Source organism: Artemia franciscana, chromosome 1 (genome assembly GCF_032884065.1).
Source record: "Artemia franciscana chromosome 1, ASM3288406v1, whole genome shotgun sequence".
Taxonomy (NCBI): domain Eukaryota; kingdom Metazoa; phylum Arthropoda; class Branchiopoda; order Anostraca; family Artemiidae; genus Artemia; species Artemia franciscana.
In genome coordinates, this window is record NC_088863.1 from 18,429,625 (window position 1) to 18,444,088 (window position 14,464).

Sequence of the window (14,464 nt, forward strand, 5' to 3'; positions counted from 1 at the left end):
CCCCCAAACCAAAAAATACCCCTGAAAACGTCTGTATACTTCCCAATAACCATTACTATATGTAAACACTGGTCAAAGTTTGTAACTTGCAGCCCCTCCCACTGGAACTGTGGGGGAGAAAGTCGTCCCCAAAGACATAGTTCTTAGGTTTTTCAACTATGGTGAATAAAATTGCCATCTGAGAATTTTGATTCGGTGACTTTGGGGAAAAATGAGCATGGGAGGGGCCTAGGTGCCCTCCAATTTTTTTGGTCACTTAAAAAGGGCACTAGAACTTTTAGTTTCCGTTAGAATGAATATTTTCAAGACATTCTAGGACCATTGAGTCGATACGATCATCCCTGGAAAAAAAAACAACAACAAATAAACACGCATCCGTGATGGCAAAAAATGGGAAATTCCGCATTTTTGTAGATAGGAGCTTTGAAATTTCTACATTAAGGTTTTTTGATACGCTGAATCTGATGATGTAATTTTTGTTAAGATTGTATGACTTTTAGGGGGTGTTTCCCCCCATTTTCTAAAAAAGGCAAATTTTCTCAGGCTCGTAACTTTTGATGGGTAAGATTAAACTTGATGAAAAATATATATTTCAAATCAGCATTAGAATGTGATTCTTTTGATGTAACTATTGGTATCAAAATTCCATTCTTTAGAGTTTCGTTACTATTGAGCCGGGTCGCTCGTTACTACAGTTCGCTACCACGAACTGTTTGATTTGAAAGATCGTATCAAACAGTTCGTGGTAACGAACTGTAGCAAGGAGCGACCCGGCTCAATAGTAACCAAAACTCTAAAAAATGGAATTTTGATACCAATAGCTACATCAAAAGAATCGCATTTTAATGCTGGTTTTAAATATATAAGTTTCATCAAGTTTAGTCTTACCCATCAAAAGTTACGAGCCTGAGAAAATTTGCGTTATTTTAGAAAATAGGGTAAAACGCCCCCTAAAAGTCATAGAATCTTAACGAAAATCACACCATCAGATTCAGCGTATCAGAGAACCCTACTGTAGAAGTTTCGAGCTCCTATCTACAAAAATGTGGAATTTTGCATTTTTTGCCAGAAGGCAGATCACGGATGCGTGTTTATTTGTTTTTTTGTTTTTTTGTTTTTTTGTTTTGTTTTTTTCCCCAGGGGTGATCGTATCGACGCAGTTGTCCTAGAATGTTGCAAGAGGGCTCATTCTAACGGAAATGAAAAGTTCTAGTGCCCTTTTTAAGTGACCAAAAAAATTGGAGGGCACCTAGGCCCCCTCCCACGCTAATTATTTTCCCAAAGTCAACGGATCAAAATTCTGAAATAGCCATTTTATTCAGCGTAGTCGAAAAACCTTATAACTATGTCTTTGGGGACGACTTACTCCCCCACAGTCCCCGTGGGAGGGGCAACAAGTTACAAACTTTGACCTGTGCTTACATATAGTAATTGTTATTGGGAAGTATACAGGCGTTTTCAGGAGGATTTTTTTGGTTTGGGGGAGGGGTTGAGAAGAGGGGGATATGCTGGGGGAACTTTCCTTCGAGAATTTGTAATGGGAGAAGAAAATTTCCATGAAGGGAGAGCAGGATTTACTAGCATTATTTAAAAAAAAAACAATTAAAAAATAAAAGTGAAAAAGTTTTTTCAGCTGGAAGTAAGGAACAGCAATAAAACTTAAAACAAACAGAAATTATTACCCATATGAGGGGCTCACCTCCTTCTAATACCTCGCTTTTTACGCTAAAATATTTTCGGTAATTTCAACTACTTATTCTACGGCTTTTGTGATTCAGGGGGTCATTTTTAATGAATTGGGATAAAATTTAAGCTTTAGTGTAAAGAGCGAGGTACTGACGATGGGGCGAATCCCCTCATATATGTAATAAAAACATGAGAATACAAAAGTTCTTTACGTAAGCTAATTTATAAGTTACGTAAATCTTTTACCAATAAAAAGATTCGTAAAAAATTAAAAGTTCTAGTTGCCTTTTTAACTAACCAAAAAATCGGGGGGGGGGCAAATAGGCTTCGTCCCCCGCTCTTTTTTTCTCAAAATCATTCGATCAAAATTATGAGAAAGCCATTGAGCAAAAAAAAAAAAAAATATGCAAATTTCGTTTTGATTATTCCTCTGCGGAGAGCCAAAATCAAAACATGCATTGATTCAAAAACGTTCAGAAATTAAATAAAAAAAACAAGTTTTTTCAACTGAAAGTAAGGAGTGACATCAAAACTTAAAACGCACAGAAATTACTTCGTATATGAAAGAGGCTGCTTCCTCATCAACGCCCCGCTCTTTACGCTAAAGTTTTTTTACTGTTTTAGAAAGAAGAATTGAGAGAAAGAGTCAAACTTTAGCGTAAAGAGCGGGGCGTTGATGAGGAAGCAGCCTCTTTCATATACGAAGTAATTTCTGTGCGTTTTAAGTTTTGATGTCACTCCTTACTTTCAGTTGAAAAAACTTGTTTTTTTTATTTAATTTTATCAGGGATGATTATCATTCTCAAAGCAGTGCTATACGGAATTAAATTTAAATGTAAAACATGAAGCTGAAGAAGCAAACAGTAGCCTCCTTCAGAAGTACCTTGGGTTAAACAGCTCATAAAAACTAGTTGTAAGTAAAGATCAACCCTTGTCAATAGAAACCCAAAGTCTAAGAAATAGAGTTTATGCAGCGACAATATATGTTACTCAGGTTGATTCCAATACGCAAAATTTCTTAATTTTTATTTAGCTCATCATTTGTATTAGCATATAAAACACTATTATTTGCTTAGAAAAAGGAATTGAACTCGAAATCGAGTTACATTATTGAAAGAAATTCTGCAATAAAATTTTACATACATAAGAGGTCTAATGTCACTCTCTTCAAAATTTGAAAATGTCAAAATGTGAAATTACATTATTACTCCATACTTATTTTTGCTATCAGTTTTGATTGTTACTTTCTTTGTAAAACTTTTTTTGAATAAAATAAATTTCAAATTTCAACATTGAGTAAATGCTGAAAATAAATTCCAACATGTTTTATAAAGGAAAAACATTAATGAAGCGGAAAAATCTGAACAGCAAATTGGAATTTTCCCACCACTTCAATAATAAATGTTTCTCTCTTGCTAAAGAATAGTTAGTGACCTTAAGACTCCTGGTTACATCTTCACTTTCAATTATTTTATGAAATCTCAAAATCAATAGCCATATCGAGAAGAAAAAAATATACAATGAATATAAACCGAATTTAATTACAGGATCAACCCAATAAATACAAAATAAGAAAACTGAAAAAAAATTACATATAACGAGGGAAAAGATACTTTTTAGACTTCATGGCATTTAATGTTTTTTTTTTCACGCACTAGAAAAAAGAAGAAATTATTACGTCAAAACTTACAGGAAAGAACTCAAAGAACATGAAACAAATAAACTTAAACATAAAAGCCCCCTCAGACAATTTTTAAGGGGGTAAAGGCCCTTGCTCCCAGCGCAGAAGTTTCAGGGGCGCAAAACTTCAAATAATTAATCTAAGGTTTTCCTTAGAATTTTCATATTTCCCATTTGTTCATTCTTAGACAATAAAAGGAAACAGACCGAATTGAATTAATTTTCATATATTTCGGAATATTATGTATTCGAATTTTGTTAACAATTGATATATTTGGCAATAAATAAACTTTTTTGGAAGACACGGAGCGGGGGGGATGCTAATCAAGATTTTGCCCTGAGCGCAAGAGAGGCCATTGCAGTCTTCTATGTAACTTGTGCATCCGACTCGAACGATATTGTGATACTTGGTAGCTTCACGCCATCGAAATCCTATGAATGTATACTGTTTTAAAGTAGAATTATCGGCTCTATTTTTTTTTCTTTTTTTAAGGTTACGTGTTAGCGTGTGGCGTGGTGAGATCGCATATACCGAGGGACAGTGGTTTGGTGAGATTTTAGAAAACCGTATATTTGTTGTTCACTTTTATGTTTTTCTAAGACTCCTTGGATACTAATGCATAAAACACACTGTACAAAGTATTTTATATTGTTGCTATAGAACATAAGAGAATTAAGTTACTTGTTTATAATTTAGAGAATTCCTCTATTTTTAGTATCATAATTAATTATATAGAACCAAATCATCATCATATAGGTACTCATAACCATCAGAGCTATGTATTGGTCCTCTCCGACTTTCTATATAGTCATTTAAGTTCGTCCAGTTTCCAGAATAGTCCAGATTCAGTAGCCCAGAAGCTCCAATACGAAAATTAGGGCGAGGTACAAGTTCAATCCAGGCAACTGTATCTTCATATACACTGTCATTGTCGTCACTAGATATATCACCAATGGTTCTGTTTTGTCGACTTGGTTTGAAAGAAAGCCTCCGCTGTATTCTGCTTGAACTAAATAAAATAAATGAACCAAATAACACAAATAAATAAAATATATATATATATATATATATATATATATATATATATATATATATATATATATATATATATATATATATATATATATATATATATATATACATATATATATATATATATATATATATATATATACATATATATATATATATATATATATATATATATATATATATATATATATATATATATATATATGTATATTTATATATATATATATATATATATATATATATATATATATATATATATATATATATATATATATATATATATATATATATACATATATATATATATTTCTATATATATATACATATATATATATGTATATATATATATAATTATAATTATAATATAAGTAATATAATATATAATTATATAAATATATATATATATATATATATATATATATATATATATATATATATATATATATATATTTATATATATATATATATATATATATATATATATATATATATATATATATATATATATATATATATATATATATATATATATATATATATACATAATATAAATATAAAAAATAAATAAAAAATAACGCTGTATGCATCATAAAGCTCTGTTATAGAGTAACAATAACATCAGAAATATTTTTATATCTAGCTTTTTTATGTCAAAAATATTTCTTATGTCTAACCATAGGTCTATTTATACCTGGACACCAATGTTTTCCAAGGTTGTTTTTCGGTTGTTACAAAACTATGATATTTTTAAAAAACTGAGCATAATATGTCCCTAGAAACCTTCCAATTCCTACCATGACGCATGCTCAAGGATCTTGAGATTTTTAAATACATATATGAGTCTAAAATTGCAATGCAGACATAATGATATACAGTAGGAACAAATGGAAGACAAATTGAAAATGCAGTCATTCGTAGAAAAATAAAGAGCTATGTTAAAATTTAATGCAAACGAAAATTACTACACATGAAGAAATGAAAACCAAAACGAACACAAAGCATACTCACAGAAATTACCGAAATTTATCGAAAAATACCGAAACAAACTGAAATTACCACAAAAAATGAGATGTAACCACCCTTTCAAAGGCCCCAGAAGAATAAAGTTCTATTTGTACCACACTGAAAAAAAAATGTATAGTTTGTCTTTATTTCTCCTCTCATAAAGAAAATTAAAACAAATAAAGCTACTGCACAAGCTAGTCAACATTCACTGGAAAAAATTTCAATTAATTTAATTCTACTATTTCAAGATCGACCTCATTTCTTATCAATGTGCTTTCCTTTTACATCATTTTTTTTTTAGAAGTATAATATTCTTGAAAGATAAGTAAAACTTTCACAAAAAAATGATTGGTAAGAAACATTAGAAAAAATTATTAGTAAGTAGAAATATTAGAAAAGAAAATCAAAACTACTCATGTTTCCAGGAAAAAAGGTTATTATAAAATTGTTGTTGTTACTATTTTCTTCTTTTTAAATCTAATTCTTTCGAGTGGGTAAAAAAATGAAATTTCTATAGGAAACTATTTGTTTTTCTATAAATATTGCAACATACAACCAAGTGCCTTTAAACCCATACCCTCTTTCAAGTGATCAAGATCTTTACTATTTACTTTGTAATAACTAATAACACAGCCTTTTAAAACTTGTAAGCCACCTACCCAGAAATATCTAGCACGCTTAATAAAAATCGTATGTTCTTAATTGTAATTCAATAAAAAAAATTCAACTGAAAGTAAGGAGCAACATTAAAACTTACAACAAACAGACATTATTATGTACATGAAGAGGGTTGCCCCCTCCTCAACACCTCGCTCTTTACACTAAATATATTGTACTTTTATAAAAGCATATTATTCTAATTAAACGATCTTTATGTTTCATGAGTCATTCTTGAAGAATTGCGACAAAATGCAAGCTTTAGCATAAAGAGCGAGGTGGGCAACTCTCTTCGTATACGTAATAATTTATCTTCGTTTTAAGTTTTATTGTAGTTCCTTTCTTTCAGTCGATGAAACATGTTTTCTTATTTAATTTCTGATCTTTTTTTTAATAACACCAGGAAATCTGGTCCCACGTCCACAGAAAGATTCCCCTCCCCACAGAAATATCCTATAGACAATTCAATATCTGTAAAAATTTAAACTGGACAATTACCCTTAACAACTCCAGGCGTAAAATTGAGACGGAAAAGAGAAAGCAAGACATAAAAAAAAGAATTTTGGATAGGAATTCTGGCATATTCCCCAAGCGTATAATTTTCCCTTACAAGTTCACCCTCCGGAAACTTTCCTCCCCATGGAAAATTCCGCCGTAGAAAAAAAACGGCAGAAAATTTGTCCCCACCTCCCACCCAAAAATGTATGCATACTCCCCAATAATGAACACTATGTGTAAACAATGGGCAAATTTTATAACTTAAAGACCTTTCCTCTGGGGCTGTAGGGGGGGGGGGGTCATCCAAAGCCATACTCATTGGGCTTCTCAACAATGATGAACAAAATGGATATCTCAAAATTTTTATTTTACGATTTTGGGAAAAAAGGTTTGGGGAGGAGGCCTAGATGCCCTCCATTCCTTTTGTTCACTTAAAAAGGGCAGTAGAACTTTTAGTTTCCGTTAGAATACCCTCCCCCCTCACAATGTCTTAGGACCAATGGGTAGATATGATCACCCCTGGAAAAAAAACCTAAAAACATATTAACACGCATCCGTGATCTTTCTTCTGGCAAAAAAAATTCCATATTTTTGCAGATAAGAGCTTAAAACCTCTAGAGTAGGGTTCTCTAATACGCTAAGTCTGATGGTGTGATTTTTATATAGATTCTATGACTTTTAGGGTGTTTTTACCTTTTTTTCGAAAATCAGATAAATTTTCTCAGGCTTGTAGCCTTTAATGGGTAAAACTAAACTTAATGAAATTTATATGTTAGAAATCAGCATCATAATTGAATTTCTTGATATATCTGTGATTATCAAAATACTGCTTTTTAGATTTTCGGTTACTATTGATCCGGGTCGCTCGTTACTTACCGTTTGTTACAACGAACTGTTTGACAATAGCTGACAAGCCAAACACTGATTTCATTCTCCCAGTAGCTTTGTTAATAGTCAGTTCCAGGAATTTTCTTAATTGTATAAATCAATTCATGGATTGTATTTCCTACTGTTTTAAAGTTCACCGCAGGATAAATAAACTATACAGCCCCTGAAAACGGCCAAATTGGCATAACGACAAGTTGGAAAACAGCTCTGTTGTGAAAAGGGAGGATTTCAAAAGATTGGAATAGAGATGGAATATGCGTAGCTGTGTTGGCCTCAGGTGGTTTGGTGGTGTGGTGAGTTGTTAGTAGTAGTAGTAGTAGTATTTCGTGTATTTCCAGTTCAACTAGACGTTTATCCAAGTATAAAACATTAAAGAATACATATGTACACAAGGTAAGATACATTTTGAAAGATAAATTTAAAAGAGGCGGAAAAAATAATTTTAAAAATGTTTGACATTAGCTGACAAGCCAAACACTGATTTCACTTTCCCAGTAGCTTTGTTAATAGTCGGTTCCCGGGATTTTCTTAATTGTATAAATCAAATCATGGATTGTATTTCCTACTGTTTTAAAGTTCACCACAGGATAAATAAACTATATATCTATATAAACTATGTAACTATATAAACTATGTAAATTAATATAGAAATATAAAACTATATAAAAATAAATAAACTATATATAATAAACTTTAAGAACTCTGCCAAACTGGCATAAAGACAAGTTGGAAAACAGGTCATACATTTTAGGCTGGTTGTCCATCCCACATTTTCATTCAAATAAATACCAAAACAAACATAAGGTGTTATGTTTTATAGATTAAAAACTATAGTAAATTTTATGGTGTCACGACTAGAAAACTCAGCTACCATTATGGAATATAGCTAAACAATGTCCTTTTAAACTCAAGAAGTAGAAAATAAGACTACTAAAAAGAAGAAAGTGTAAAATGAAAAAAAATACCAGTGAATATATGAGACTTAGGTCTGAAAGTTAATGTTAAGAAGACTAAAATGCTAAGGCTAGGAATAAGTGGAGATGAAAAGGTGATTTTGCGTAACTAAAATATTGATCAAGTGGGCAGCTTCACTTACCTTGGTAGTATTATTAGTAAAGACTGTGGATACAGTGAAGGTGTTAAAAGTAGAATAGCCAAGGCCCAGGATTTTTTTTCACAGTTGAAGAAAGTTTAGAAGAATAGGAAGATAAGTCTGTGAACCAGGATTAGAATATTGGAAGCTACTAGATGTCATTAAGGGATGTTTTGGCTACCCGACTGACTGACCGAATTTCAAAGAGTAGGCTGAACGAAAACTGAGGTTCGATCCCGCTTTCTACGGCTAAAATAAGAGCAAGATTGAGATGGCTATGGCACGTACTGCGAATGAAGGGGGACAGATTGCCAAAGATTGTCCTTTTCGGCCAACCGTCTAGGGCTGAACGGAAAGAAGGTCGTCCTTGGATGGGCTGGGAAGAAGTCGTAAGGACAGATTCAAGGGAAATGGACACCTCCTGGGAGGTTGTGAAGAGGGAGGATTTAAGTCGACTGGGTTGGAGGCGGAACGTGTGGAGGTTTTGAAGAGGGAGGATTTAAATCGACTGGGTTGGAGGCGGAACATGTGTAGCTGTGTTGGCCTCAGGTGGCTTGGGGCTGCGTTGAGTTGTTAGTAGAAGTATTAGTAGTATTTTGTATATTTCCAGTTCACCAAGACGTTTATCCTAGTAGCAAACATTAAAAAAATACATATATACACAAGGTAGATACATCTTGAGAGATAAATTTATATGATAAGATAAATATATTTTAAAAGATAAATTTTAAAGAGGGGGAAAATAATTTTAAAAATTGCAAATTAATATATTTGGCGTAACCTAAATAAACACTTACTGACAATCAATTGTTCTCTTACAGTATACTTTTGATTATGTCCATCGATTTATTCTGTATAATCTAATTTTTATTAAAGAAGTCTAAATGTAGTATGTTAGTAACCCTTCTTCTACCAAACATGTAGTAAATTCTAGGAGGGGGGAATATCAAACTAATTTGTTTGAGGCATAAGAACATACTTTCACCGAAATTCAACAGGTCCCTTGCAGAAGACTCTTTATTATGACCAGGGGTTTATGTTATGTCAACTAATGTTTATTACCGAAGACTAATTGCAGAATATCGGTAGCCTTGCTTCTCCTACAAGAGCAAAATATTCGAGGAGGAAAAAATATCAAACTAATTTTTCAAGGCATAAGGACATACTTTCACTGAAAATTCAATTCTTTTGTAGAAGAATCCTGACTATGACGAATAATCCATGATGTTTAAGCTAATGTTTTTTCTACTGAAGTCCAAGTGCAGAATATTAGTAGTACTATTCCTCACAAGAAACTCTTTCCTCCCAAGAAACTCAAAGTGGATTCTAAGGAAACAAAAAAAAACGTTAGACTAATCCGCTTAGAGAACTTTATCTTATTAAGTGAGAAAATTGGAAAGCTTCGTAGGAAAAAGAATAAAATATGGAAGCATCGCAAAGCAAACTTACAGTCACAATTAACTGATAATTGGAAAATCCATTATTTATCAAAATAAATAATGGATTTCATTTAAATGAAAGATTAGTGAACTATATATCTATATTCATTTATATATTTATGTTTTTCTGAGGACGGTCCTTGGACATAGGGCCGAAATATTGATTCAAATTAGAATTCCACTGTCTTACAAAAAGAAATCCCTATTGTTCTTCTTCTTTTTGATGTTTGTACTTCATCTTGGTTTTTGACTCGTTATGATTCTCTCTGTCACTTGCCTTCTAACCACATATTTCTTATTTTTTTTAATTTCGTTCATCTTCTGATTAGTCTTGTCAAATTTGAAAGTCCAGATTGTTACATGTCTTCTAACCGTATTTTTGTTTGCGCTTCATTATGATTCATCACTAGATCAGATATTTTCCATGTCCTTTACACTATCTTTTTGGATTAGACTTGTCACGTTTAACAGTTCAGGCTGCTTTTTTTCAGCAATTGTGATTTTGATTTTTTGGATAATCCTCTTGGTCTTGTTACATTTGGTGTTCTAGGTGGTTGGACAGAAATCCGAGGGTGCAAATTAAAAAAAAAAATGCAGCCGTTTTTGAAAAAAACATAATACATGCGCAAATGCACGTTTAATGAGAGTCTAATCTAATCTCTTTCCATGGGGTTAGTTGTCTCCCTAAATTTTTTCTCCTCTCTTGATTTCGAAGAAACATATCTCAAACATAGCAATGTATTTACGAAACCTCGTCGATTTTGGTGATTTTTTTATAGCTTTTCCTGTTTCTTTTTCATCAACAATTAATTATTAACGAAATTTAATTGATTTAGGTTGTTTCTTTTAATTTTTGAAACAGTTTATAATCGACAATTCTTTCGTCAAAAATCAGTAAACTTTGTAAGGTGTTGGGATTTGGCCCAATTTTGTTGTTATCTATTTACTTATTACCATTAATGACCATTGTCTAAGAAGATTTCAATGTTTTGGTGCTTTTGTAGCTTTTCCAACTTTTTTCATCAGCAATCGATACATAATACCAAATTTTTATTAACAAATTCATAGAAAAATTTTCTATGAGCTTCTTATTATTTCGCTAACACCAGAAGGAATGTTCAAGCTGACAAAGCCTGATGATGATTTTTGGATCATAAATTTTTCGATAATCTTGGAAGGGTCTGTGAAAAGATAATTACAAAAATGAATCGCAATAAGCTCATTGAATGTAGAATACAATTTAGCAAATTTACCGTAAAATCGTGCAAAATCCTAACAAAGGCAATATTTTCCCTAATATTCAAATCCTCTAATTACTTAATTTTAATCAGAGCTGTTCTTGGGAGGTATTTACCGCCATCTATATAACGTGTAAACACTGTTATAAACACTCCTTATCCCAAATCACATTGATACCAGAGCTTTTTACGTTCCTAAGAATTTTACTTTATTTTTCTTTTTCATAAATTCAATTCATGTAAATCTTCCAATTTTGGGTTTACAGGTCGTTAATTTAACCCAAGACTATGATCTGGAAAAATTGGAAGCAAAAGAGATGAAAAGTAAACATTCTCCTTGATTAATAAGTAGAAGTGGAAACACTGAGAGAAAGATAGAGTAGGGAAGATAGATTGTTTTACGAAGGCTATAAGAGAGAGAAAGAGAGGGAGAAATAAAGAGAGAATGACGGAGATATAAAATCATTTTCTACACTTTAAACTCAACAAAACTCAATCCTCACACAATTTAAAACCCAAGAGTCTCAACTCATTGCAGTTTGATCCTGCACAACCCAGCCTCAAACTCCAAACTCAACCCAACTTTAGTCATCATCAGCAAAGCTCAATCGCTGACATAACTCAGCCCCATGTAACTCCGCTCCATATTTTTACCAACCGTACGACTCAACCTACACAACTTAATCTACTCTAACAACGCAATTTTACCACCCTAAAACAAAATTCAGTACTGATCAACCCCACGAAACTTAACTATTTAATTTTTTCTTTTATGTAGAGTAGGATGTTTAGTATCCTTCTATCCTTTCACATAAACTTCCAAGAAGAAATAAACTGCCTCATCTTCTTAGATTTAATTTTTACGATCGATACAAATTTGTTGATCCAGAACAACATAAAAGAGAAGATTCTCTTTTGTTATAAGGAGGTGTCTTTAGTATCTTATGGGCATGATTTATGCATAGATTATTTTTAACATTTTATCTTGGATACGTCAAGTATATCTTACTCTTCTTTTTTGAGGTCCTATGTTTGGCAGTACACTTTACTTCTCATTGTCTTCTCAATTTGACCTATTCAATGATTCGGGCCTTCTACTCTCCCACCTCGTCCTAAGTTGAGCTAAATTACCTTGTACTTCCCCTTTCATTCTGGTTATATTTTCTCTATAAGAAGTGACTAATAACATTTAACTATTCTTTATTTCACAGAACGTATAGAATCCAACTTAAAAAGAAAGAAAAAGGAAGAAAGGTCCAGCTTTAAAGGATTAAATGTTTTGATATGTTGAATTGTGTGTAGTTTAAGTAAATTGCAGTTGAATTGCTTCGAGTAATTTTTTGTTAAGGTTCATTTGGGTATAAGATAAACTCTTTTGGACTGAGTACAGGGGTAGATTTGTAGATGTGTTGCGTGTGGCCGATTTCCTTGTTTATCAGAAAATGTTTACTGTTCTTCTTACTACTGCATCAGGAAAGTACCGAAACGTAGTCAAATCCCCACCATTACAAAGATAAAAATTCAGAACCTTTAAACGACCTTGTCAAGCTAAATGCTTGTTACGGTATTACGGAGGTTTGAAGTATCAGTTCGGCCACTGAAATCTAAATTTTTCACGGTTTTCTAATAATTTCCAGTTTTTTATATATATTTTGCCCATTTTTTTCTTAATTGGCTCCTCCAAAATAGTCACCCCTTCCAAATAAGATCCAATTTGCATGCATGATATGAAGTTTAGCATCAAAGATAAAATTCAAACTTATAAAATACGTGACAAATAGCATAGTTTTTGCTGACTTTTAGTCACCCAATGTAAACATTTTCCTCGATAAACGTCGTTTGCAATCACTAGATTCTATTTCGTTTATTGATACACTGTGTGCACTATCTATCTTTATCAGAAAGTCGTTATACAAGTCTTTCAGAAAGCAACTTCCTTTATTACAAAGTCGCTTGACTTTTTCCTACTTGAATTTAGCAAGTATTACGATTTTTCCGCCAAGAAAATAATCGATACGAACAAAATACAGTATTGTATCGAATGTCGAAACAGTCGAAATCATCTGCCTTTCTAAAGTAAGAAAGAATAATCTTTACTTACTTGACTTTGCCAAGTGCTGGCATTTTCCCCGTGAACAAGAAAGGAGAAGGCAATGATATCTTTGTTACCCTTGTCTCTGTTTCAAATGCCATCGAACCGTCATATACAAGATTTGTTGGCATTTTCCCAGGGGGATAGATGCTTACGTCTCCAGTAATAAAAGATGGTGCGCTATCTGAACGAGAGTAAGTACTTAAGGTACCAGGCTTCCTATAACGTTGACGTGACACTTCCTACAAAAAAATCCGTTCTTTTAAGGGAATCTATTGTAAAAGTTTAAGGAATAATATTAGGATGCTTTAATATTTTGACGAAAATAATATAATTAGAATTCACAGAAAGAATGATAGAATAAGAATAGAATGAATTGCCACAAAGTGTGTACCAATTCCCTCTATAATTAAGTCAAACAGTTCGTGGTAACGAACTGTAGCAAGGAGCAACCCGGCTCAATAGTAACCGAAACTCTAGAAAACGGTTACATCAAATAATCGCATTTTAATTCTGATTTTAAATATATAAGTTTCATCAAGTTTAGTCTTACCCATCAAAAGTTATGAGCCTGATAAAATTTGTCTTATTTTAGAAAACAGGGAGAAACATCCCCTAAAGTCATAGAATATTAACGAAAATCACACCATCGGGCTTAGCGTATCAGAGAAACCTACTTTAGTTTCAACCTTCTATCAATAAAAATATGAAATTTTGTATTTTTGGTCAGAAGACAAATCACGGATGCGTGTTTATTTATTTTTTTGTTTGTTTTTTCCCAGGGATGATCGTATCGACCCAGTTGTCCTAGAATGTCGCAAGAGGGCTCATTCTGATGGAGATTGAAAGTTTTAGTGCCCTTTTTAAGTGACCAAAAAAGTGGAGGGCACCTAGTCCCCCTCCCACGCACATTTTTTCCCCAAAGTCACCGGATCAAAATTTTGAGATAGCCATTCTGTTCAACTTAGTCGAAAACCTAATAAATATGTCTTTGGGGATGAATTACCCCCCCCCCCACCCCCAAGTTACAACAATTAACCAAGTTACCACTACAAGTTACAAACTTTGACCATTGTTTACATATAGCAATTGTTAATTATGACGTGTACAGACGTTTCCAGGGGGAGTTTTTCGCGTTGTGGTGGGGGTGAGTCG

The 14,464-nt window shown here is 32.5% G+C and overlaps 1 protein-coding gene across 3 annotated transcripts in view; it reads right to left on the reverse strand.

Annotated features, from left to right (window-relative positions):
• Positions 1-3,199: 3,199 nt before the first annotated feature.
• LOC136026559 (uncharacterized) overlaps positions 3,200-14,464 on the reverse strand; it is a 55,783-nt gene continuing 44,518 nt past the window's right edge. For all 3 annotated transcript variants that reach the window (XM_065703266.1, XM_065703256.1, XM_065703248.1), the window contains 2 exons: positions 13,319-13,551; positions 3,200-4,376 (listed from right to left, as the gene is read on the reverse strand). In XM_065703266.1, the coding sequence (XP_065559338.1) occupies positions 4,091-4,376; positions 13,319-13,551 (519 nt within the window). In that variant the 3' untranslated portion in view covers positions 3,200-4,090. The remainder of the gene's footprint in view (positions 4,377-13,318; positions 13,552-14,464) is intronic.